At 42.3% G+C, this 25,261-nt stretch overlaps 1 protein-coding gene across 1 annotated transcript in view; it reads right to left on the bottom strand.

Annotated features, from left to right (window-relative positions):
• Window positions 1-1,336: 1,336 nt before the first annotated feature.
• The window catches only part of PARD3B (par-3 family cell polarity regulator beta), a gene marked incomplete at both ends in the record, with an annotated part of 424,820 nt that continues 400,895 nt past the window's right edge, over window positions 1,337-25,261 (bottom strand). The window contains one exon of the mRNA XM_080620282.1: window positions 1,337-1,691. Within this exon, the coding sequence (XP_080476408.1) occupies window positions 1,337-1,691 (355 nt within the window). The remainder of the gene's footprint in view (window positions 1,692-25,261) is intronic.

The following is a 25,261-nucleotide window of genomic DNA, read 5'->3' as shown; positions in this document are numbered from 1 at the left end:
CAGGTCCCTGTGGCTGGGGACATGCATTCCTGACCTCCCCAAGGCTGGCTGGCTGCAGAGCAAGCTCAGGCTGTGTGGGGCAAAGAGCTGGCACAAACTCCACCGCCCTGTGCCCCCCTCCAGCTCTGCTGTGCTGCTGGCCCCTCTTCCCATCCACACATTCTCTCTTCCCATGCACTGCTGCACATAACATTCTCCATTGGCCTGATGGCCCCTGGCTGCAGGAACTTGAGTAGTTTGGCACTTGGCACCGACTGAGGCTGAGCTCCACTGGGGGGTCTCTGGGTGGCCCTGCACTGACAGGCTCCTTCCCGGGGCAGCAAGGCTGGCGAGGGCAGGGCACGCTGCTGCTGGCACTGTGCTGTAACCTGGCTGTAGCGGGGCTTCTGCTGGAGCCAAAGGAGCACCTAATGCAGTAACTTAATATGAATCATGGTGCTCATGTCTGCCAGCATCTGCTCAGGCACTTCCTGTAGGCCAGCTCTACTGAAACCCCAAGAGCTGGCAGCAGCTGAGGATCTGATCTCTGGGGTTTACATTTGAAGAGCACATACTGTATAACTAAGAAACAGTCAAGAGAGCACACACGTACAGACACACGTTTCTCGGGTGGCTGGTGGCCCTGTCCTCTGTGAGCCTGCCCAAGCATGGTGGGTAAAGCTTTTTGCCTTACTCTAAATGCAGCAGCTGCAACAAGAGGAAAATCTTGCTACACAACCTGCAAAAAATGAAGGCTACGAGATAAATGCTGCCACCAGCAAACAGAAAGAGGAAGACGGGCCAGATTACAAATCTGCAGCATCCTTATAGCACAGTGCTGCTGGTCTGAACATGCCTGGAATGTGGCCACTACCTCCGTGGCAGTCCCTTGTCAACTCACACTGGATTACACAAGATTCTCAGCTCTGCACAAAGTCCTTATTGCATGCTGTGTTCCCACTTAAAGGCTCTACAACAGCACTCTGAAGTCAACTCTGGTGACACCACTGCCCTTTGTATATACAGACAGCTGCATACTGTATAGGTGTAACTGGATTCGGTAAATAGCCCTGAGGTGTATTAAGTGTTGCGCTTCTTTTACAGCAGCCACTGTCTATTTTTAAAAGGAATTAAAAAATACTCAACTGCCTGGTACCTCACGTACTCAAAACACATCGTACCTCACGTGGCTTTAGTTTGCCTGTTAGAAAGCACCTACACTGAGCCCAGCTCAGTAAGAACGACTCCAGGTCTCGTGTGCCACTCTTACAGGCAGCTACGCTTAGGAACAAACTCTACAAGGATATGACGTCCAATGGGATTCCTCCTGAGCTGTGCTAGCAAGTCCAGTGTGTAGCTATACAGCTGCAGTCATGGGGTTCTTCTGCCTGGGATCCTGTTGCCTGTACTGGTACTGTTCTGGATTGGTCCCGCGGTGTCGGACAATTTCATTATAGGCTGGTGCTCGGTGGGACTGAGGAGGGGAAGGTGGCACATCCTGCCGGAGGGGTCCTTTATGCTGGTTTGTGATGGGCTGGCCTGAGTAGTACTGAGGGTACCTCAATTCTGCCACTCTTGTGTCTGGCGCACGGATGTAGTTCCCCTTAGATGGGTGGACGACAGGCTGTCCTCCTTGGTAGTAAGGAAGATCTCTCTCTCTGTATACTACTCGCGGCCCTGTTAAATATTCCAGTGGCTCTGCAGGTCCACGCCTGAGGAGGAAAAACATAATGAAGCACATAAAAAGGCAGTCTGCTAGCCCAGCGATGCGTTAGTGTACTCACAATCTATGTTTACTTTGGGAAAGGAAATGCCACCTCAAGCATGACAGGTCCAGATGAATCAAAAGAACTTCTGAAGGGTAACGAGCCTCCCACCTGTGTGCTACGAATGCTTGTGACACCCAGGATGCTGGAGGAAAGGTCCAGCGCACATCACAGCCCTTTTACAATGGCAGAGCACTGGAGCCCTTCAGCACCCAAAGTCAGCCTCCTCTGATCCATTTGCCATAATGGAAATGCAGCTCCTTTAAACAATGCATGTTTGACTGAATCTTATCTAGCCTGAGGATAAACAGATGAGTTGGGTCTGCAAGTCTGCAAATCCCAGGAGCTTTACATGCACAAATATTCACGCTTTCCAAGCCATTTCCCACTATTTTTATCTCCTAACATGTCAGACTGTACAACTTCCCAAACACCACAGTTGCAAAAACTGGAAGTCTTGGAAGAAAGACTAGGGATATTACCTGTGTTTAACAGGCAAGCTGCCAATGGGGTTTCAAAAAACTCCTGGGATATAGAAAGCCTGATACTACAACAGCCCTGTAACTTATCTGCATCAGTATGGACCTGACAAGCTCTAGTTCGCAAGGAAAGCAACATGTGAGCATGTCATCCCTGAGGATGTGCCATGGAGCCCTCTTTGTAGCTTTCTGCATCTTAATTCCATGATTTGCACTAATGAAGCATTGATATTTTTTCCTAGTACACCTTAACTTATGATACTTTTCAAATGGCAAAAATAATTGTTCTCACAGACATGTCACCAGAGCATCCCCAAAAGTTCAACTCAATTAGGAGTTTTTGCCAGTCTGATTGCAAATGTCTTTGCACTTTGGGCAAAGCCTCCCACTGACTGCAGAGGAACCTTCTCTCTGAGTGAGAGCTGAAGGAAGACAACAGGGTTTTGACCCAAATAGGGGCTAAAAGTATAAATCAATTACACCTGCTCTGTGGCTTTGAGACTGAACTCATCAACTGCTTAGATATTCTTTGCATAGGTTTAATATAAAAGTCATCATTCTGGTCCAGCAGATCAGGTGTTCGCAATTCATCAATGACTCCCTTGTTCACACAGAGATTTTACAAGCATGCTCCCCCTTTCTTAATCTGGGCTCCCAGACTCACTGGAACTTGTTTTGCATGAAGTAAAACAAAACATGTGGTTTTCTGCTGCACTCGTTTAAGCCCATGGGGTAAATCATGGACATAGGCAATGAACAAACATTATCTGCCTTGAAATGAACCTACAGTTCTCCCCCTGGAATAACTTAGTGCAAATGTTTCCTGTTTAAAATGGAAAGAGCAAAAGGAAGAATTCCAGGCCTTGGACTTTTAGGACCCTATGCTCCCAAGGGACTTTTTGCTTTAAAAACAGAACATTATAAAAGACAGGCATTCCCAGCCTCCCCTTCTCCCCCCTCCTTGTGAGACAGTCCAGACAGAGTGCTGAAGGGCCTGAAGCCACCCTCTGAGATACTAAAAGGACTCTTAACCATATGCATTGAGACAACTGCTGTCTCTGCTCACACACCTACGCCTTGCAGCAAAGCCTAATTTCCACAGCAGGCCAAAGAGTTGCTCCGTGTATTCCTATACGAAGACTTGTTCACTACTCAGTCCCATCACACTCAGCTTTTAGTTCCTCTGTGAGCAAAAATGCACTTCCAATCATAAAAGGCTTCTGCGATGGCAGGAACTGCTTTGTGTCAAGCAGCAAACCAATAGAAACAAGTGTCAAACCTACACCCATCACCTTTTAATATAAGGATAATGCTCAAAATCCTGTATATTAGATTTTATAAGAAGTTCTCATTGGCAGCTATAGTCAATCAAATTTTTGGGGATCATATTAAAAAAGGACTGAGCTTGGAACCTGATCCAGAATTCACTGAAAAGTCAGGTAGCTTTTGGACTGCAAAATTGAATTACTCTAAAATAACAAATTCAAGACTAATTGGTATGAAAATGACTGGAGAACAGGACTGAGCCACCAACGTCATCTACTTAGGCTTCAGCACACAGCTCATCCCACATCTCACACAGGAGGTCTGGATGTTGCAGTGTTTTGCCATCTAGCCAAAAGAGCTGTTTCTAGGAAAACTCAGCTGGTCCCATTCTAGGAGATGCTGTGACTGTGCAGAGGGTAATGCACTCAGGCTGCTTTGACCTAGGACTGTGCAGTGAAGATGAGTCTGAGCCATCAGAGCACAAGCACACTAGACCTGAAGCATGTACTCAAGCTGCTGAGCTTGTGCCATCGGATCTTCATTGCTGTTACGTACGCTACAAAGCTAAATCCACCAGAGCAAATATATTAGATTGTGTAGATAAACTGCAGAGGAACATGAGGGAAGGGAAAAACCTGCCTCTAAAAAATCAGCGTTCAAGCACCAGTTTCTCTGAGTGTGAAACACCTAGAGGTGGCACCACGCTTGAGTCAGGGCTTAGCAGCTGGGAGGAGAGGTTGTACATGGAGACAAGGCTTGAATCAGCTTTACACAGATCCTTTAGGGAAGCCCCAGAAAGACAGAAGGCATGTGAGGGTTTTAGCAGCCTTGGTGATAATACAAGCAGTGACAGAACCAATGATTGCCAGAACTCTTGCATTAGTAAAACCTCGGGAAACCCTGGTAATTGCCCAAAACTGGAGGAAATTTCATGACAGATATCCTTATGGCTGCACCACATTCTCCAGCTCACTTCCTCGGTGATCCCCGCAGGTGACGTGCGGGCAGATACATATGCTACAGTGACAACACTTTTCTTCCCTTTTATGACCAGCACTGCATGTTGAAGCCAAGTTATTTCCTGAGGATTCATTCTTCCCCAACTACCAGCCATACCCAGTGAAGTTTGGTTCTTAGGAAACTGTTCACAGTGCAACCAACCAGCGTGGAGAGTCTCCATGAACCTCTGACATGAACCACCATCTAACAAGTCTTACAACATAGGAAAAACAGCCCTTCCTTTCCCAAGTGAGTCAAATTAGCCATGAGAAAGTCAGCGTTTTTAAGGCAGGAGAAAAACCTACAGATACCAAGCTCTGGCTGTAGAAATGCTGTTACGATTAGGAGTAAGTCTGAGACATGGGGGACAGTTCCTGTCAGGAAGAACAGGGCTCCTCTGAAGCAGCACCATCTCCACTTGATAGCTCATGGTGTAAAAGTATATGCTGTTGTTTATCCTTAAACAAACTGCCATAACAACTCAAAGCAAACACTTTCTACTTAGCAGCCCCTTGTAGATGCTGTGCTTGTTTCTACAAGAAGCCAAACAGCCCCTGCCTTTTCACTCGGCAGACATTGCCACCTCTGAGGAGGGCTAATGAAATTCTTCTCCCCTCCCTCGCTGTTTTTGTTGGCTCCTGATAAGTTCAGAGTTCACAGGGCTGTATCACACCTCCCAAGTGACCCACGGTTTGGGGGTCAAGCCAATAACCTCAAGTGGAAAATCAGTGACCCAAGGGAGTGATCAAAAATCCACAAATTGGGTCAAGCAGGTCCAGCCACTTGAAAGGACCAGCCCAGGAGCGTGCCCTCTGAGAGGACATGCTGAGTAGGAGCTGCTCTGACCATCAGCTGTTTTCCAGATTTTGGCCAGTTATTTGACCTGGGGGCCCAGTGAAATTAATGGCAGGCAGAAGGTAGGGAAGCTGACACAACATCCTGGTAAGGAACTGATCTCAGAGCTCAGAAAGCAGTTTTGTTGATAGTTAGCTCTGCTGGCTCCCACTGGAAGAGGCATCACTGATGTGGGTCTAGCTAAAAGCGAGGCTGCTGCTAAAGCAAGCAATGGAAGGATGGGAGGCAGAAGCATCAGATTCAAGAAAGGAGTGGAACTGATGGGGCAGTGTGAAAATGCACTCCTCAAAAACACCATGGGCAGGGTGCTGCCTTAAAATGTTCATTTTATTGTGAGGAAGCTAAACCTCACCTTGCCCTGCGGAGAAATTAGAGATCTTACATGTGTTTTGCCACATAATTTCATACGCTGGTTAGCAGCTCTACAGGTTTATCTTCTAAATGATTCACCAGGTAAGAACTGTGATTGGTTTTGAGCTTTAAGAGCACAAAGTAGCCTTGTCCAACTAAAGCACCTAACTTGCTGCTGATGTTCAATTAGCAGTACACGGGTTGTTATTTTCTCTATGACAAGTAAAGCCTGAAGTAGGTTTGTTCCTCCCCCTCCTTTATTTATCTTCCAAGCACAAAGAATATAAAATCTAATATTTTCTGGCTTTGCTGCACAATCTTTAAGAGCCTCTGGGTTTATTTAAAACTGAACCAAAAGATTCAGAATACTTCAGAAAGGATTCTTTTACCCAAAATGTTATTTAGTCATTGAAGTTAAACCAGTATCTATAGGTTTCAAAAACCCAACTAAACCATTTCTTGCTTTCTGCAGTTCCCTTTTTTTTTATTTTAAGCTCCGATTTCAGTAATTCTTCAGTTGCAGAATCTCACAGGGTAGACTGGCCTAAATACCTGATGCTTCAAAAAACAACCAGAAAAAATCATTTCATTTCAGGTTTACTGTGTTACATTGTTAACCCCCATTTGCAGGTCACCTTTAACATCAGCCATGAGACACATGCTTGGGTTTTCTGAAAGGAAAGCAAAATGACAGTCTAGCTGTTCAAGCTGTGCCCCATCACGTTGGGGGTTTGGATTTCATCATGACAAAGAGTTTTTCTTGCCTCTGTTCTATAGGGAGAATCACAGAGGTCACCCTCTTAGTACCTGCTAAAAAGCAAGGAAGGGAATGCTCTCTTCTTACATCACTGTCTCCTTCTTGCTGATGGGAGAATATTTTGCAAGGGATATAATCTCACATGAAAAAACTGCATTCTTACTTTGTCAGGGAGTACTTCTTGAAATACTTCAAAGACAGCTACAGACTAAGTGGCAAATGGAAAGCCCACATTTGGTTGCAGCCTCTTTCATGTCTAAGCAAGACATACAGAGACTCTGGGTGATGGCATCAGGCAGCTCAGGCTGTGATTAAAGAACAGGAGAAAGCAATAAGGTCCTATCTTGCGTCCAAATTCTCACTGAAGAACTCTATTGTATGCATCGTGATTGCATGCTGTTTGTTCTCTGCCAGGAGGATCTACTTTTAAATAAGAAAGGAGAAGCTGATGTAAGAATTAAATTATGCAAACAAACAATCTTACAGTATCAAATACATTACACTTTGTCGTTATAAAGCTTTTCTCAACATACACTAAAAACAACTGACTGAAAAGACCACGTAGTCCCTATCTCTTCAGATACAGTATTAAAGACATGACAGTGCTGCTTGTAGTTAGTGGCACTAAGAACTTCTGTTGCTTAATATTCAGTGTGCATATAACTAAAAAGAAAACATATAAAAAGTTAAATCACTGCAGGTTTAAAAAACATATCACTGCATGACTCTGAGCTTCATAAAGTCCGTCTTGTATCTTGATAGGAAAGATACTCCTTTAACAAATATTCTTTGCTGTTTCAGACCAATACTTCCCATAGACAATGATGGGTTTTGCATTTAAAAAGCCACTGGAAATCATATTTGGTATCTTAGCGCTGCAAAGAATCTGCAGCACAAGGAAGTGCTTAGTGGCCGTTGTCTGTGTGAGAGGCTTGTACCTCTCAGAAGGCAGATGTCTAACAATGTCGTACTAACCTCAAACACACCACACACAGATTATTTATGGGCTGAGCTGGTGAAGGTGCTTTCTTCTCCTGTTCTTTTATCAACAATACAAGGCTAAAAAATCAGATAACGTAAACGAATGCAATCCCTGGCTCTCATGTAGCACATGCCATGAGGAGAGAGCTGTTTTTAGTTTGAGGACTGTGTTTGGAATTCCTTCAGTGTCAGGTTTCCAGTTACCAGACCCTCATCCCTGGGCCAGGCACGACTGTGGTTGGACTGGATTAGCAGAACACTCTGCAATGTATATTACATAGCTTTGACTTCTATAGGCTTTGCAGACCCATAAAAATAACAATCATTTCATGACCTGCATTTCTGGGGCAGGGGGAGGAAAAAGCAGAAAATTCTCTCTCTTCCCTTTTTAAAAGAATTTATATTTGCTTTGGATTTGGAGAAGGAAGGATCCATACAAGTTTGCTTGAAATTCAAGCAAGAGTACATTTCAGATGCAGTGCAGGCAGGCCCAATGCTCTTCCCTTGCAAGCAGTTTTGCAAAACTTAACAGTGGCCTGGACTGGCCTGTGCATGAGAGCTTCTATGCGCAGTTTTTCTCTCTCTTCAGTACCACGGCTTGGAATATTTAGAAGCAAACAGCAAAAGCACCACAGTCCCGGAAGGTAAGCGCACAGACAGGTTTAAGTTACTGTAGTTGAAGTCTAGTCTTAAAGCAGCTGGAGAGCAAATGCCCAGGGCTACATATTGGGCCTCAGCAGCTCTTCCTGGGCAGTTCTTAGCAATTGGAGATAATTAGGTGTCCCTCTTGTTTTTACATCGAGGAACAAGCGTAAAGCTTAGTCTGATACTAGCTTTCCATGCAGATAAGCAGACTGCAGAAACAGCTGTAAGATAGTAAGATAGGAAAACAGTAGTCTGACAGGTTTAAAACTTTACTATAAGATTATATAAGATTTCTTATGACAGCATGAACAGTCTCTTTTGCACACAATCAAATTGATTGTTCTCAATCCCTAATGGAGCAAACTATGTCACAGACTGGCTAACATCAGAATTCAAAGTGCTATTTAATTAAACCCCTTCAATCAGCGACACAGCCATAAAACATTGTGTTGCTCCTTTGCTCCAGCATTAGTTTATTTTCCACAGCAGATATCAGACCAGCTTCTGATAATCTCATCCTGCAGGCAAAGCTCCCCTTTCTTTCCTTCTCTAAATTCAACCTACAAACATAGGAACTACAATGATCAGGATTAAAACCCTCAAAGCAAGAGCAACAAAACCCTGAATATGCTAGCCAGTGCTCTATAAATGCCCATTAAGCATTCAAAACAACTAGCCCAATAATCCTTCCTACTCAATTCCTCACTTGTTTTGTTCATATGCTCTCAGGCATGGTACATCTCTTCTACCAGGAGACATAAAATAAAGTAGCACCTATTGAACAAGACATTGCTATTCTGTGATCTCTTCAAGCTTAGAAGGATCTTAAGTAGATTGGTACTTTAAGTAGCGAGTCATTACAACATGTGTCATTTCATATGTTACTCATTATTCAACACAACATAATACCGTGTGAGTCATTAACCTCTTGGCATTGGTAACCTACTCTCAATGCTAAGCAGTCATGCTTGTTGCTCAGGAACCCCCATGCTCTGTTGGGAAGAGACCTCACTGAGATTTTAAGGTCCCTTTGGTCTTTTGTTTTGCAGATCAGCAGGGGCTGAAAGCTCCTCCTACAAACGAAAAGAGTTCTTGGCCTTTCCTCTCCTGCATCACATTTCTGAGACAATACTGGCCAAGTTATAATGGAGGGAAGAAAACTTCTTTTTAAAGGATATATACATCTTAAGCCAGCAAGAGAAGCGAATGTTTATGTTTCTCAGACGAATTTTGCATTTCAGCACAGACTCTAATACGAAGAAGTACTGGATGCATGCAGAACTCCAGGCACTGGGGCAAGATGCTAAAGTGAAATCCCCCTTATGGTAATATTTGTACTGCATTACTGTGCAGTAGCTCCAATGGACATGGGGACCCCACTATCGCTGCCTGAGGAGAGCCAGCTACTTCCCCCAAGAGCAGGCAAGCAGTGAGAAGAAAGAGAGATGCAGAGAAGGTGGGACCCCAGCGCTGGCCCAGTACAGAAGCCAGAAACACTACCCACATCTCTTTGCCTCACCCTAACCTCTAGTGCAGATCTCTACTTTTTCTGGAGGCTATCAGGGTGTAAATTAAAGGTCTTGTGGTGGTTCAGGAGATTTTAATTTGATATAAATGAAATTCCATTGCCATAGTCAAAATTCCTCTTCAGAAGCAAACAAACACACCACGCAGGCACCAGGAGAGCTCCTTCTGAGCAAGGAAGCCTCCTCCCTTTGCCTATCCAGTCATAGCACTACTGCTATCCACGCTGTTTTGTAAAGTGCTTTCAAAGACATGTAAACCCAATTTCTATCCTGTTCTCATTTTTCACCTGGAATGAATTTAAAGCAGGGTGCTTATTCAGCTGTGCTGTTCAAATGGTTTTCAACAAGTAACAGGAATCATTAAAAGAATCTTCCTAAGTAATAACAACCCAGGCGCAGGTCTTTACTACTCAGCTGCTAGGACCTTAACATGCTGTCTGATCTTTAGCAGGCTAGTAAAAACCTGTGAGAAGTGGTTATTAATGTTATTATCAAGCTTTTAGGGTTGGTTTTTTTTTTTTGTCCTCCAAAGAATCTCTCATTTAAATTAAAGCATTCCTTGCGGTGTTTTCCCCCACTGCCATGATGAAGCATGGCTGTCAATTCTGCCCCGCATGGCACAAACTGGAGCGTAAAACCATGCTTCAGTAAAAAAAGGAATTTGTTTTTGAAACTGATGGTAGCTGGTTATTTTTCCCTCCATTTCATTTCTTTCTGGGTCCAAACATTCTGTTTTCTAGGTCCAGACTTCTGTTAAACTCACTGGAATGTGCCATTCTCTTTTTTCCCCTTTGCAACAAAGGCAACACTCAAGATCCAGAGGAAAATAATGGCTGATTTCTGGGAGCAACGGGTATCTTACAGACAAGCAGCTCATTTTCAGTATTTCAGTCCCTGTTGTTCCCCTACTGCTCATGTACGGAATTGCTCCTAAACAGTGCAAACAGCCTGTAAGTACATCCTCCCCCCTATATTTTCTTTTGTTAGAACCATTCATTTCTATACAGGCATTAGATTATACATTTCCTGGCTTGTCACAGTCCATTAACACTCTGGTAACCACCCCTTTTCCAGCCAGCCATTAAAGACCACCTTTAATAATTGAGATTTAAAGGCTCAGGGCATGATAAACAGCTGAAGTTATAACTTTACAGCTGCCTCTACAGAAGTGTGTAAATCTCCAGATTTGGATAGGCAAATCAGTTAATAAGACTTGCATTAAGTCACAAACTTTGCGGGTCCTCTGACAGCAGATGTCCTGAAGTTGAGCTTTAAATAACCAAGGTCAAACCCCTCAATCCCACTGGGCTGGGAGAGGCGGAAACGTCCCACCCGGTGCCCAGAGAGCAGTAGCACTGATTGCAGCTGCCGTGGCTCATAGACGGCCGTGAGCGCCCTGCGACTGCAGCCCGTTCCAGCTGTGTTTATGCTGGCTTCTTCCTTCAGAGCTTCTACAGTTACACGAACATCAGTGCAGCTGCAGCAAGCGGAGCGGCTGCCGGCTGGACATGCTCTACCTGCTGCCTGTGGTGGAGACAACCCCTGTTTTACCACCCTGCATTTCCCACCCGCCAGCACACAGGTTCTCTTTCAAAGTGGGGCCACGCAAGCTGGGGAGTTGAGCTCAGCTTCCCCTTGCCCCTACCTGCAGCTGAGGAAAATGCTATGTGGATGGCCCTGAAGTCACTGCTAGCCAGTAAATGATCAAAGCTGGTGAGATCTGGAGCTGCAGGCCACTGGGCTCTTTAGAGGCATGGGTAGTAAGAGGTTAACCTTCAGTCATGAGGCCCAAGTGCCTGTGCTCCACCTCCCATGAGTTATCTCCCTGTTGCTGCATTTAAAAATACTGTATGTAATTAACTGTTATCAGGTTGTTAAGCAGTGTGCTGAAGTGTGAACTTATCATTCAATTGTTTCCTCTATTTACAAAGTCCCTGCCATTCTCTGAGGCGGCAGCCTGGGACAGGCTGTTGACTTGTTCAGATGAGGAGGGTTTAGCGCACCAGATTCTGGTAGCAGAAGCAGATTCTGGGGAAGTGAGACACAGCCGTGAATCTCATCGGTTCCTCAAACACCCCCTCAACATGCCCTGCAGAATAGCTGTGTGTGAATGAGACACACACGCCACCAGTATCAAATACGTCACTGTAATTTTGCTCTGAGACCTGAACCACGCAGCATTGAGCAAATGCACAATACAGCTCCCAACCATTGTAACCCAGGCTCATGGGTATAGGTAGAGATTTTACTCACATATATGGCACTAACTTTAATGTCTTTATACGTATATAAACAAGCTATGTGGTCCATTCACAAATTAAAACAAGGTCTTCCATGCACTTCTGTGCTCAGTTCTTTACCTTCCCATTAGCTGCACTTTGTTTCCTTAAGAAAAGCAAATCTGGAAGTCAGTGGACTTCATGATAGACAACAGGCTGAAGATGGAAGGACATGGCAACGAGGCAAAATGCCACATCCTCTGCTGTCCTCTGCCTCCCTCCCCAAGACCCAGGTTTGGTTTCCTGAAGACCATGGCTCCCACCACTTTTTTTGCCACTTTCCCCTCAACCCTGGCTCTTCTTTGCTTTCTTCCCCAGCACCGCCAGCCCTGGCAATGCCTGCAAGGAGTCCAAAATGACATGAGACACTATCATAGAACCACCAAATGGTTTGGGTTGGAAGGGACCTTCCAAGTTATCTAGTCCAAACCCCCTGCAATGGGCAGGGACATCCTCAACTAAGATCAGGTTGCCCAGAACCACATCCAGACTGGCCTTGAATGTCTCCAGAGATGGTGTATCCACCACCTCTCTGGGCAACCTGTGCCAGGGTTTTACCACCCTCATTGTAAAAAAATTCTTCCTCACGACCAGCTTGAATATACCTTCTTTTAGTTTAAAACCGTCACCATCAGATCTATGTGATTTCCTTCCATGCATTCCTGGTCAGATACAGCACCATGCATCCAGCAGGACCTACTAGCAAGGTCCTTGAAGCACACAGTGCCCTTTGCTCTTTGATGCAGTCATCAATACCCCAGATCTGTGTGCATCCCCCCCAGCACTTGTAATAGAGGAGATATGTAGCTTCTAAACAAATTTCTTGTGTGCCATCTGCACACCATGCTGAATGCCAGACGACAAGATATAATTTGCAACAGCGAAGTTCTTGGAGCACAGCAACCTTCTAGAGACAGCAAGCACAGCCTGTGACAACACAGTTATATCAGCTTAGTCATGTACCCAGAACAGAAGATATCAGGATGCTAAAGCTGGAAGAGGGAGCACACAGCAGAAGACAGAAAAAAAGAATGCTTTTAAGACACACCAAAACACTGCATCCTTGAGCAATGGGAAAGCAATGCCGACAGCTGGGCATTAGTGATACCTTTGTGAGCAGTGATAGCACAGCCGTTAGAAGATAGTGGCAAGCCAATATGGAGATAGAGGCTTTGGACAGCACCACCAAGCATAGACTTTGATTTCTTTTGAACACATATATACATCACATGTCAAAGACTACCATGTGCAGCAGAATCTTATGTGCAAGACATGATGTTGTTAGTAGCTTCAGCTTAAATTATGATGGACACCAGGACATTCAGACTCGTACCCCTGCTCAGTCCAGGAAGGCTATTATATGCCATCAGTTGAGAAAAAAAGAAGCAATAGCACTTCCTGATCTGAACCTGGTGAGAACCTGGCAAAGATTTCAGACAGCATGTCTCAATTTGATGAAGGGGAGAAGAAAAATTAAATGAATACACCCTCTAACTTGAAACAATCTTTTACATAATGAATCAACCAATTATCTTTGCTCTAGTATGTTCAAATCAAGGGACTCATCATTGAAAACAACAACCAATTTATAAAGCTCACTTAAAGCCACAGTAAGCTAGGCTGCTGATTCACTAAAGAACAATAAAGGTCACTACTACAATATCATTCTAAGTATTTGCAGATTGTGCAGTGTGATAGACTTGAAGTGGCATGTTCATAAAAAAACATCAAGATACTTTGCAGAGGGAAATAAAGATGGAAAGAGATTCATGCTCTGCCTAGATACCAGACTGACAAGGGGGAATAACTCAATGCAATGAGGAACTTTGCGCCCCAGACTCATCCGGCCTCAGCCGAAGTCTCTGGATGTCAATGGAAGCATTTCAATGAGCTATGGATTACACTCTTGTATTGGAGAATGGTATCCAAAAGGGGAGGCGAGGGCACAGAGAGAATGAGACATCTGTATCCTGTCATATAAAGTCAGGAAGTTAAGGCCTGACAGCCTTATAGAGCAAACAAATAGCTTGAGTACTAGATGTGGATTGCTGAAATGCCTCACTCCACGTGGAAGCATTCCTTTTCAATTGTCTCTTTCACGTATTCAGAGAAAAAGACTGACCAAAATGCAGTTTGTTTGTCACTTTTTGAGTGATCATGATCTGGAGAGGGGCACGTATATGCAATTACTAAGAAACAAGACATTCTACCAGCTGAATAGCACACCTCTGCTACATGGATGCTACATCTACATTTATTAATAGCACGACAACTGGGGCAATGTAGCAGAGTTAGCCCTAAATTGCAGCATCATGTCTTCGACTACTACCAGAACCAGATGCTTCAGAGGAAGTTGTAATTAGTGGACAATTAATAGTTTGCATAGGCCTTACAGCATAAAAGCAATCCCTCCTTTCCTCTCCCCAGAAACTAACTCAAACTAATGCAAGTATTGGTCTAATCCAGGTTTGCAGAAGGGTGCAGGTTTCAGGAACAGAAAACACTCGATGGCATGTCTGTACTTAAGATGTGGATATAAAAAAACCCCAACAACAATAACATTTAATCTTGACAGACCTAATATTTGAATCTCATACACAAAAAGCACAATATAGTCCAGAGAGCCTGTGGCTAGTTGAGAATGACATCTTCTACAAACCTCAATGTTAAAACTTCAGTGCTAACTTGGGTTCATCTTTAACAAAAATAAGTGTAATTCTACTTCCAGGAAAATGTGATTTTCTTTTTAAGAACTTTGCAGCATTTCAAAACCTCCTGTTTTTCTCATGATCAAAAAGTAAAAGGGAGATATTTCATATCATATCAAATAGCTACAACATAAACCATTACTCAAGAAGAACATTACAGTTTCTAAGTCAGAAATGCACGAAGCAGCAAGACCATTCTGAGGATGCAAAATGGTCTCTGTGTACTAACGTCCTTTGAAAAACTTATAAAACTTGTGGTAGAAACTAGTACAACTGAAAATGAAATGTCTAAGGAGGAAAAGACCAGGGTTAAGGATTCTGTATTGATTTTTTTCCCACACTGGGATTAAAGTGATTTCAGCTGGGACCCAGAATTACAGATGTAATTATAATTTCCATTTATATTTTTAGACTGTGTACAAAGAAGTGTAATAACGGACAGCTGAGCATTTTCCATTGTCCATTAAAAGCAAAATGTTTCTGATGAAATCTCTGTAAGACCAAGGACCACTGCAATAATCTCTCAATAACAAAGCTTTTTTCAGATGTTTGGTGATGAGAGAGAAGGGATAGCTGTCAGCCTTTCACACAAAGAAATCAAACCAAAATGACACTAAGGTTGTTATTCCCCTCAGTAATACTATAGAGATTCCAGGTTAAGATCTGTAACAAGTCTCTTAAAAGAAAAAAGTCAGATTATTCATTAAATAACCTTTCCTGATATTATTTACAGGGTATTTAACAAAAAGCATTGCATTAAGGGAACATTAAAGAGACATTATTTAAACCACAGAAAGTGCAGGGAGTAAAAAAGTGAAATTTCTCCAAGTACCTACCATCCTTCCCCCACGCTTTACAATGCATGTTGAAGTCCAGGTTTCCTGGAGGCCTCTGATAGCTAGGCAAATGACTGCTATTGAAAAGCAAAATGCATTCAAGGTAAAGCAGGTGCTTAAGTGCTCTGATGGATCTGGGCCTAAAAATTCAAGTTGTAAACCCCAACTCAATTTCAACTGACTAATTGAATTTGGCTTTTTTAATTCCCTTTCCTTACAAACCAATCTGCTCTGTGCTTTCCGCCACAAAGCGTGGCGCAGTCAGTATCACAGTACAGCCTGTACCTCCGAGCTGCTTCCACTCGCCATTCCAGGGGAGGCTGCACACCACGCAGTAAAGAGATCCTTATGGAAAATGCTCAAAACCAGCATGGTGTATTCAGGCAGCTAAAATTCAGCCTAATTCCCTAGTCAGTGAGAAATCCAGATGCCTTCAGACACCCCTACAAAGCTAATTAGATGACTACCAGCGTCACCCAGTAAGAAACAGTATGTGCAGCAAAGTCGCTATAGGCTTTCTCAGCACAGCTACTGTGATCCTTAAAGCTTTCAACTGATTTCAGAAATCTTTAATCGCTGAACATATAAAGGGTGTTTGTTGTTTGAGGGTCTTTGGAAAAAAAGACTTATTATGTCCTTTATTCTACTCATTTTATCCCAGCTATTGTTTTAGGTGGTTGACTGCAATTCAAAAGCATATCACTATTACCTCTTTAAGAAAGCAAAACAAAAGGGAAAAACTGATGATACCATGCTTCTAAAAATACATTCTTTTTATACTGAAGACATCTCAGTTCTCAGTAAACACAGCATCTCAGATGGAGCCAAAATTCATAACAAAAATGCTAAATGAGGGACCAAAGCCTGGTGACACATGGGTATGTACAACAGTACGCTAACACCTAGATCCAAGCAAAAAGCCATTCACATGGATTTTCAGCTGTGAAATCCTGCTGAGATTGGTTTTGCTTGCCAGATTTTGTCATGATCTACAACAGACTGTACTCTCTTAAAGTCCTTCCCTTCACCTGGAAAACTAAGACTATTTTTCTTCCTTAAATGAAGAAAAGTGCCAGCTACTCCACATCCGAGGACCCCCACGGGTTTGGGGGTTTACTTGATAATCTGGGCCGGGTTTTGTTCACCACATTTACCATCCTCCCTGGCTGGAACTGGCTGCCAATTTCCAAGGTGCTGTCTCAGACTATCTAATGCACAGATCCAATCTCCTTGCAGAATTACATCTGGAGTGGAACAAAAAAGCCAGATAATTCACTTTGTATTAAAGTTAACACTCTCCTCCTCTTGCTTCCCACGTATGTTATACAGTGGACGTGCCTACATGTTCTGCTCCATTTTTTCAGCTGTTGCAAGCGCATAAGCTATCAATTACTCTGTGCATGGAGAAAAGATGGTGACTTGAGGAACAGCTTCCAGTTTACATGACTTCTCACCTCATCATCGCTTAAACATTTAAATGAATCCTGTTGGGCAAGAGGCCTGAAGCAGATTCCTCAGGCACTCTCTCCCCTGCCATTTCCCCCCTCATTGAATGGTTAATCAGAGCAGAATAACTCTTTAAAACTAATATTTATTCAAACAGCTGTAGGATCCCATCTGCTTGCACATAACCAGAGGAGGCCACAGCGATACCAGACAGAAGCCAGCAGAAGGTATGAGTTCTGTCAATCTCTTTATAGCCAGATTAAGTTACATTTGGCAGACAAAGTTTCCGAGTACAGCAAAGACCATTACCATAAAGGTGTGATTAAGGTTTTAACATATGCACTGGGGTATTTAATATATTTCCAAAATAAAACTTGTTGAAAGTCTGACTTGTAGCCTATGCACTAACACCCATCATATGCCTACAAAGTTTTGCTGGCATATCCAGGACATCTTTACCTGTGGTAAAGATGCTCAGTAGCTTATGCAGATTTTCCCAAATAAGCATCGATAAAGGAACAGTATCACTGTGCACCTTGTGCTTTGTTTATGCCATATTTTAAAGAACTGTTCTAGTAGAAAAGTTCGAATAGGTGCTAAGTGACAAGATTAGCACTAATTTACATAACTATTGAATGCTAGAACAATGCAATCTTTCCAAGCCTGAGATGAGGGTAAAGATTCTTAAGAAAGCAGGAATTAATTTTTTCTAATAGCGTACAACAACAGTTTTAGCTCCATGCTTGCTCTAAAGTAACTGGTCCATAACCGCTAGTGATCTGAACATTTGCAATTCTTGAACACCCTTGAATCACATTCATTTTAAAGTCCTACTTTTACTTCACTTATATCTGTGGTAAGATGGGATGGGCTGGAGAAGAACATATAGAGCATACATTCTTTTTTCTAGGATCTCCAAAATATGGAGAGACCACTAACATTGGTGGGCAGAGTTCCTGGGGGGAAAAGAAGTCCTAATCATAGTTTATGAAAGTACTACCAGACTGACACAGACAGGAAAGAAATTAAGGAATATCCTTTAACAGTGATCGCATTTCAGTCTAAAGCTACTGCTGATGACAGTCCGTAGGAAGACATCCATGGATTGCGACATGGATCAGGCTTGTACTAGCTTCTATTCGCAGAGTACGGTGTTACTTAACATGGATTAACATAGCCAAAGTGTGACTTTCTAAAGTGTCATAGTTGAAGAGCAACTTAAAGGCCTTAGGTGAATATATGGGCACAGAAAGTTGGACAAAACCCTCTAGAATTTAGAATATTCTCTTGATGCGTGTTTAAGAAACTTCTGTGCAGAGAAATCAAATATGTCACCTACTTAAAAAATTGAAGCAGTTTGGCTGCCAATTGTATGAGCTGTGTTGAAACAGCTGCTCTAGCAACTGTTTTTACTATTAAATTCTTCAGTGATTCTCTTAATCCCAAATTAGATACCTCTTTCCTTTAATCACCAAGTTATATACAAGTTCTTTCCTCACAAGGCAGGGTTTCACCAACGATAACAAACAATGGCAGGTCTGCTTAAAGCACTACCCTTGTGTTGCTGTATGGCTCGCCTCTCTCCCACTCTGTTTCTTATCCCTTGGTGGGTGGCAGGATGAGTGCTCACGACTCTGTCCCTGTGTGTTTGTTAAAGAACCCAGAACTAGATTTGAGGTCTTAAGATTTCACAACTTGTCATTACCTTGCAGCATGCAGGCTGTCCACATACAATTCACTTTCCTACTTTATCTCCTTTCCTCTTTCCTATAACTGACTCCCTTAAATGACTTGTTACTAGAAACTTGAAACTTGCCATTGTGATAGTGCAACTTCTTTGTTCCTTTTAACATCTTTCCTGTTTGCTTGGTTTCGTTTGTTTGTTTGTTTTTTCTGAGCCTGCTTTGCAAAGACTGGATGGAGACAAAGGAACTGGCTGGATTTTGAAGAACCAACTGCAGTCTGCCTCTGAGCAACTGGTGCCATCTCAAAGCTGCTGTTTGCTTACAGGAGCCTAGCTGAGCAGTGATAGAACATACAGGAGATGCATGCACAATGCTATGAGCGCTGCAGGAAGCTCACTCAAAAAATGCTGATCCAACATGCTCAAAAACCATACATATTTACACCTGATGCTGTTGGCTTCCTGTATTTCTTTGTTAGCTGTTTTTAAAGCAAGTTCCCTGACAAATGTCTTTCAGCCACACCTCCAGACCTATTTATTAAGCGAAAGCCAAAGTCAAGAACTGCAGTGGAATTGTCTTATTTTACAGTGCACTTTCTCACAGAAAGCAAAACCTATTTCCTCACCTTTGCAGCCTAGAGTTCACACTTTTTGATCAATTCTGAATTATAACCAACATAAGCAGCAACATTTTTATTCCAAATATTCATACCTATAAAACAGCCAGCTGAGCTTCCCAGCCTGTTGGTCTCCTGAGCAGTTTCAATATCCATCTCAACAATGCAATGGATGTATTTGCATTTTGTAGCACGCATCTTATTCCCCAGGTTTCACTCAGCACATCACTCTGTTGATACATTCTATGGGCTATATGCTTTTGGTTTTGAAGTTGATCAGCTTCTTTTTAATTTGCATTCAGTTATCTTTTTTCTGCAGATCCTCCATCTCAACCTAACCATTTTGTACTGACACTTCTTTCTTTCATTAATGTTTTCTTCCCTAACACTTGTTTTGTTCTTTTACTCACTGGAGGCATAACTAGTACAGCTTTTTCTTGTCTGAAGCAATGTCTCCATGACTTCATTAAATTTTATAATATTAATTCAAGCCCTTTTATTCAAAGGCAGCATTTTCCTCCGTCTCCTGTATTTTTAAGCTGAATTTGGTGCCCTCAGTTTGAGTGGGATGTCCTTCTGCCTGGTTACACACTAAAATCCATACCAGATCCATGTGTTTTTGTAAATGTGACACAAAGTATTTTTATTTACTCCAGCTAGTAGCTCCTTGCAAAAGGCTGCTGTTTAGTTTCAAAATATTAACTGACTTGTAATCTATTCCATAGTTCATTAACTGGCTTTTCGCTATGAGAAGTTGACTGACTTACTAGAAATATTGACAAAACCCCATCCGTCTGCCTCCCCTTACACTCAAAGGATTCTTCTGGGCCATCTGGCTTTTAGTGATTTTTTCCAAGCTATGTCCCAGTTGCTGCAGACATTTTCTTTGGACAATTTTCTTTAGGTATTCCCATAGAAATTACAGAGGTGGCCCACCAGCCATGAACCTTGACCTTTCTGACTTTCTAAAGTGTACTTTTTCAGTCTTCAGACTTAACTTGGCTTGGATAGCAGCATCCTGTCCACTTCCAGTGATACTTCTATTCTATTAGGAAGCTGGACATATGTTTTACAACCACATCTCCTTTCTTTTGAATTCACTGTAGAGATTTCTGTATTTGTGATCATGTTTACAATTTTCTCTTCTCCTTTCAGCTAATTCTTAGGAAAGACACAAGGCCATTTTTTGAAACATCTACAGTACCCTGACCCTCTCTTACCTGCTCTGCTTTTAATGCCTGAGACCTTTTCTGTAGAAGGTATATACGGATTATTTATGAACTCTGCACATTTTTGGACAAATGTGTTTTGACACCATACACAAAAACAGCCTTCACACTTCACATATGACACTGAGGTGATATTTACACCATGGCATACTGTGGCAGAGTAACTGAAACTGAAGTAGAACAAGTTGCAACAGAGCACTTCCAGCTTTCAGCTGCATGTACGTATCACAAATCCGACGTCCTGCTGTGGATTTGGACTCTGTCCTTCTTGAAGCACAGTGACTTCCCTGACATCTCAGAGACCTTGGGCAGTTTCCACAGCAATCACTTTTATTATCTTGCAGAGTTAAATAAAGTTTAAGCAAATCTTAAACTGTTTGATATTGGATTTAAGCTAATCTCTTAATGAGCCCATCAGCTTGGTTCCCAAGCTTGTGCTCTAGCATGTAAGAATCATCTTTTTTCTTTGCCTGTATTTCATCTTACCTGGTTTATTGCAACATATTTTGGAGGCCCTTGAGTAGGACCAGTACTTCCATTAAAACTGATTCTAAATTAATCTGCCTGGACTTAAAACCCAATTAAAACCATAGACATATTTCCTTTAAAATGAGACCACATTGGAAGATACAGACAGACAAGGCTTTTGCGCCATTTTCAATGAAAGTACAGCTGTCAAGATAAAAATAATATTTTAAAAATATCCCTGAGTTACTGATACTACTTCAGATGATTAAAACAGAAGAGAAAGCTAATGATCAAGTATACCATAGAATATACTGTTAGAATATTACTTACATTTCACAACTAGCATGATGAAATGAGGTGGGCCATTCATTTCTGCACCATACTTAATTCTAATCCTATTTAAGACTCCAAATCATCAAGTCTTTCTTGTTTTGCTGTTATGTCGTGGGAATATTAAAAAAAAAAGATTTATATTGAAAATGAAAAAAGACCACTTGCAATTGGCTTGTGAATCTTTCTCTTGAGCCTCTTCTCTTAATTTTAATCAGTATGAGGAATGGGGGAAATACAGGCATTTTTTAGCTCCCTGAATTACAAAGTGTTTTCCCATCACCCTGCCCTTCACTGTTTTCCACCACTTTCGAAGGAAAATCTGGGCATTATTAGAAATACTGTGTATTATATTAAGCATCAAAATAGGTTTGCTTTGTAACTGCATAATATATGTCCAGTAACATGGTTTCACTGACAGACTATGACTTTGGTGATTCTGGACTGGGATGATAAATTATTTCACTGCCATGAGAGTTCTGGCAAACTCCCCCCCTCCCTTTATGAAAACATACCCGCAGATGCTGTTTTTAACTAGATGAATGCATCCCCAACTTAAACAGTGCTACTGGCACTAGTGGCATTCCCTGTGATACCTGCAGTCCATGCCAGCATTGCCACTCACCACTCTCTGCCTGCCATAAAGCACAATTTTGGGCTAAAAAATGGAACACCCCCCCCCCCCCCCGAATTTAGTAGAGCCATGTAACGAAATCAACTGAAGAGAGGAACAGTGGAAAACAGAGTGGCAATCTGTTACTAAGAAGAGTTTGAGCACCAAGATGGTCCCTGGAAGATAACTTGGCAGAACAGCAGCAGTATTATGGGGCAGAGCAACACTGCCACCATTACTGAGAACAACTGTGTCACCACATAGCACGTTTCAGTGCCGAAGGGTCAACATCCAAAAACAATCAGGACATCAGATCCCTCAGCAGATGGCTATAACCATGACTGCACTGCTGGATCAATGCCGTGAAACATATTGTTGGATGTCTACGAGGAATGTAAATCAAATATACAAAATGGGAAAGGGAATAGATTTTTTGCAACATGGGATGGAATAAGTTAAATCAAAGGGATTTACAGCAAAAAAATTAATTGTGATTTAAACCAACAAGCAGGGAATTTTAATTTAAATAACTGATTTTAAACCTTGCTTTTTCACCTAGTCAATTCCCATAGGTTGGGAATGTTCTGACAAGTTGATTTACAGCTAATTATAGTCTGTGCTAAAACTGTGATATCTTTTTGTTAACCAGGAGAATACACTATATACATATTTAAGTAATGTCAGTATATTAATTTCAGATTCTGCTAGACAATAGTGAATGATGACTTATTTAATAGACAATTCCTTGTGATTTGTGTCAAGTCACTTCCTGATGACATTTTGGGGATTCAATTAAATTCCAGAAATCCTGCATTTTGAAATAAAATTGGTGAGTAAAATTAAAGCACTCAAGTGCAAAAAATAGCTGATGAAACTTGCGAAGTAATTCATTCCTTCTGTTTGAGGAACCTTATCTTTTCATGAAATAGATGTTAAAGAAACCTCGCTTTTGATCCGAAGAGTTGGAAGTATTTTTGACTCAGCTCTAGGGGCTACCTCATAAATTGACTGCATGGGGACTCTGGCCCCTTGAGTCAATGATGCTTTCATGCTTTATAGGGTAAGACCCAAGTGCTCAATCTGTTTAATTTATTGAAAGGGAGGTTAAGAGAGAACATAAATGATCTCTGCATAGGAATACTGAAAGGGAGGCATTTTACAGGCTTGCCTCTTAAAACCTAGCAGGAAAATATTTACCATAGTATCTAGGAACTGAAATTTGGTTATTTCAGACTTGGGGAAAAAAAACCCCAACATAATCTTTTTAAAGAGCAAAATAATTAACCCCTGTAGGATGCAATGAATTCTCCACAATGTGACATTTTAATTCTAGGTTAGATGCTTTTGTAAATACATTTACGAAAGTAATGTCATAGATCAAAATTTAAATTTACTTTGATGCGGAAATTAAGCTTTTGGGGAGCTCAGGCAAGGGGATCAAAATTGTCCTTTCTGGCTTCATACCTAGAAATGGAGGATGTGCAGCATTTAGCTGCTGCCTTAAGAAGCGCAAGTTGCTTGGTCAATGTGAAGAGAACCTTCCAGAATGGCAAGACTATGTGCTGCCACTGTACTGCAAGGCTACTTCCTTAACACATTTGCAAATTTCCCAGTTTTAGGGTGTGTGTTACATGTAAGAAGCATATTCCTGTGAGCCAATTACCAGTTTGCTCAGTGGTCTCCTCCCAGCCAAAGCAATACAGCTGAACTCATCTACGCAGCCTGAACTCATTTTTCCTTGCTAGCAGTTGTTTTCCAATGCTCTTACTGCCTTTCCAGCCCCACCCCTTTTCTTGACAAAGATGCATGTTTTTCAATAACACGAGGATTCCAGAGAAAGTCTGGAGCATTAGCTTTCCCTTAGAATCAGCATTTCTTACCAGGAAGATGGCTGAGCTTTCTCATCTACACTTGTCATGTCACCAGTGTCCTGTCTCCATGTCTGACAGCCTGCTTTTGGTCACAGCCAGCTTTTCCATCAACACAGAAAAGAACGTGTCCTCGAACACGACAGTTCTCCAAGCAAGGCTGCCATTGGCAAGACTGTGATTTACTGTGATTAAGACAGACTTCCATAAAAGCAGGCTCAAAAATAAAACTATGAACAAACAGAGCAGCTTCAGCATTGTATCTGTTCCATAGCTCCATCAGGAAAATATTCTATATTACATCAAGAAAACAGGCATTAAAAATAGTTTGAAAAATACAAATTTTTTTTGTCTCTCACACCCTTGCCCTGCTCCTCTTCCCAAAAGAAGAAGCTAAGAGATATGAGAATCAAGCCATTCTCCTAAGCAGGAGGATTTAACATTGCTTAATACTACTACTCAGCAGTACTTAGCTGTAGCCCCAGGGCAACACTAAGTATTGAGTGCAAAGAACTATATCTCTCTTGCAAAGCCTTCCATTCTGTCTTTCCCACTTAGCTGCTTTACTGCAGACAGAGCAGCACAATGCAGTGTGAGATGAAGACCTGCCACTCTCCTGCCACAGCCACTTATCATCTAATTCAGATGTTTGCCTCTCTAGACATTTCCAAACCAAGTCTACAGACTGGCTTTATTTTACTTAGAAATCTAACTATATAACTCAGCTGTCCAGTCATTAAGCCAGTCACATACAAAGCCTTCCTCCAAATGCTGCTGCTTCTTGTTTTCAGCTTGTAATTAAAAATGTAACCTTACAGAGGAACAGATCCTGCACTGAGAGGCAAAAAAGGGCGTCACTGAGCTCAGTGAGACTGGGACACTGGATTTGCTGCTGCATTGACTGAAAAGGAGAGCACACTCGACACAGCTGAACCCCTCAAATACAGTTAATACAGACACATTACCTGAATCTGGCCCATAATATCTAGGCTTAAATTAGCAGCTTTGGAGAAAAACAGAAGAATACAAAACAAAAGGGAAAGGGCAAAGCAGCAATGATGTTTCAAAGCTTAGATTTTTACAACCCACAAGCAGATATGTTTGGATGCTGCTGGCAGTCTGAATTCTCCTCATGCAGGAGGTGTGCCTTTGCACAGGAGCAGGGTAGTGCTTAAGGGCACCAGACATTCATAAAGCTATTTGGCAGGTGATCATTCCTCTTTCTTGCCCAGTGGGGAGGAAAACCAAAGCTCTCATACCCAATTTGTCCATATCCACACACTGGCATGCCTCCTGCTGGCTTCCAGGTAGGCAGAACAGTTTTACTGTGTAGGTCCCAGCTACTCTTGACATAGCACAGATCCCCCTTTCCTTCCTCATTGAGTGACACTGGCTGCAATCTGAACCCTTGCCTCTCTTTTCTTGTGTGTGCCACACCAGCGTGGCAGCAAAGATCCTGGACTCAACACAGCATTGCAATAAGAATCTGTCTCCCAGCATCTACAACCCTCATCTGAACACTCTTTAAGTACCTCTTATTAAACTGGACTTAAATGGCTAAGTATGCAGATAGTTATAT

The sequence above is a fragment of the Psittacula echo genome (genome assembly GCF_963264785.1).
Source record: "Psittacula echo genome assembly, chromosome: 6".
Classification (NCBI taxonomy): Eukaryota; Metazoa; Chordata; class Aves; order Psittaciformes; family Psittacidae; genus Psittacula; species Psittacula echo.
This window is presented reverse-complemented; position numbering and strand designations above follow the sequence as displayed.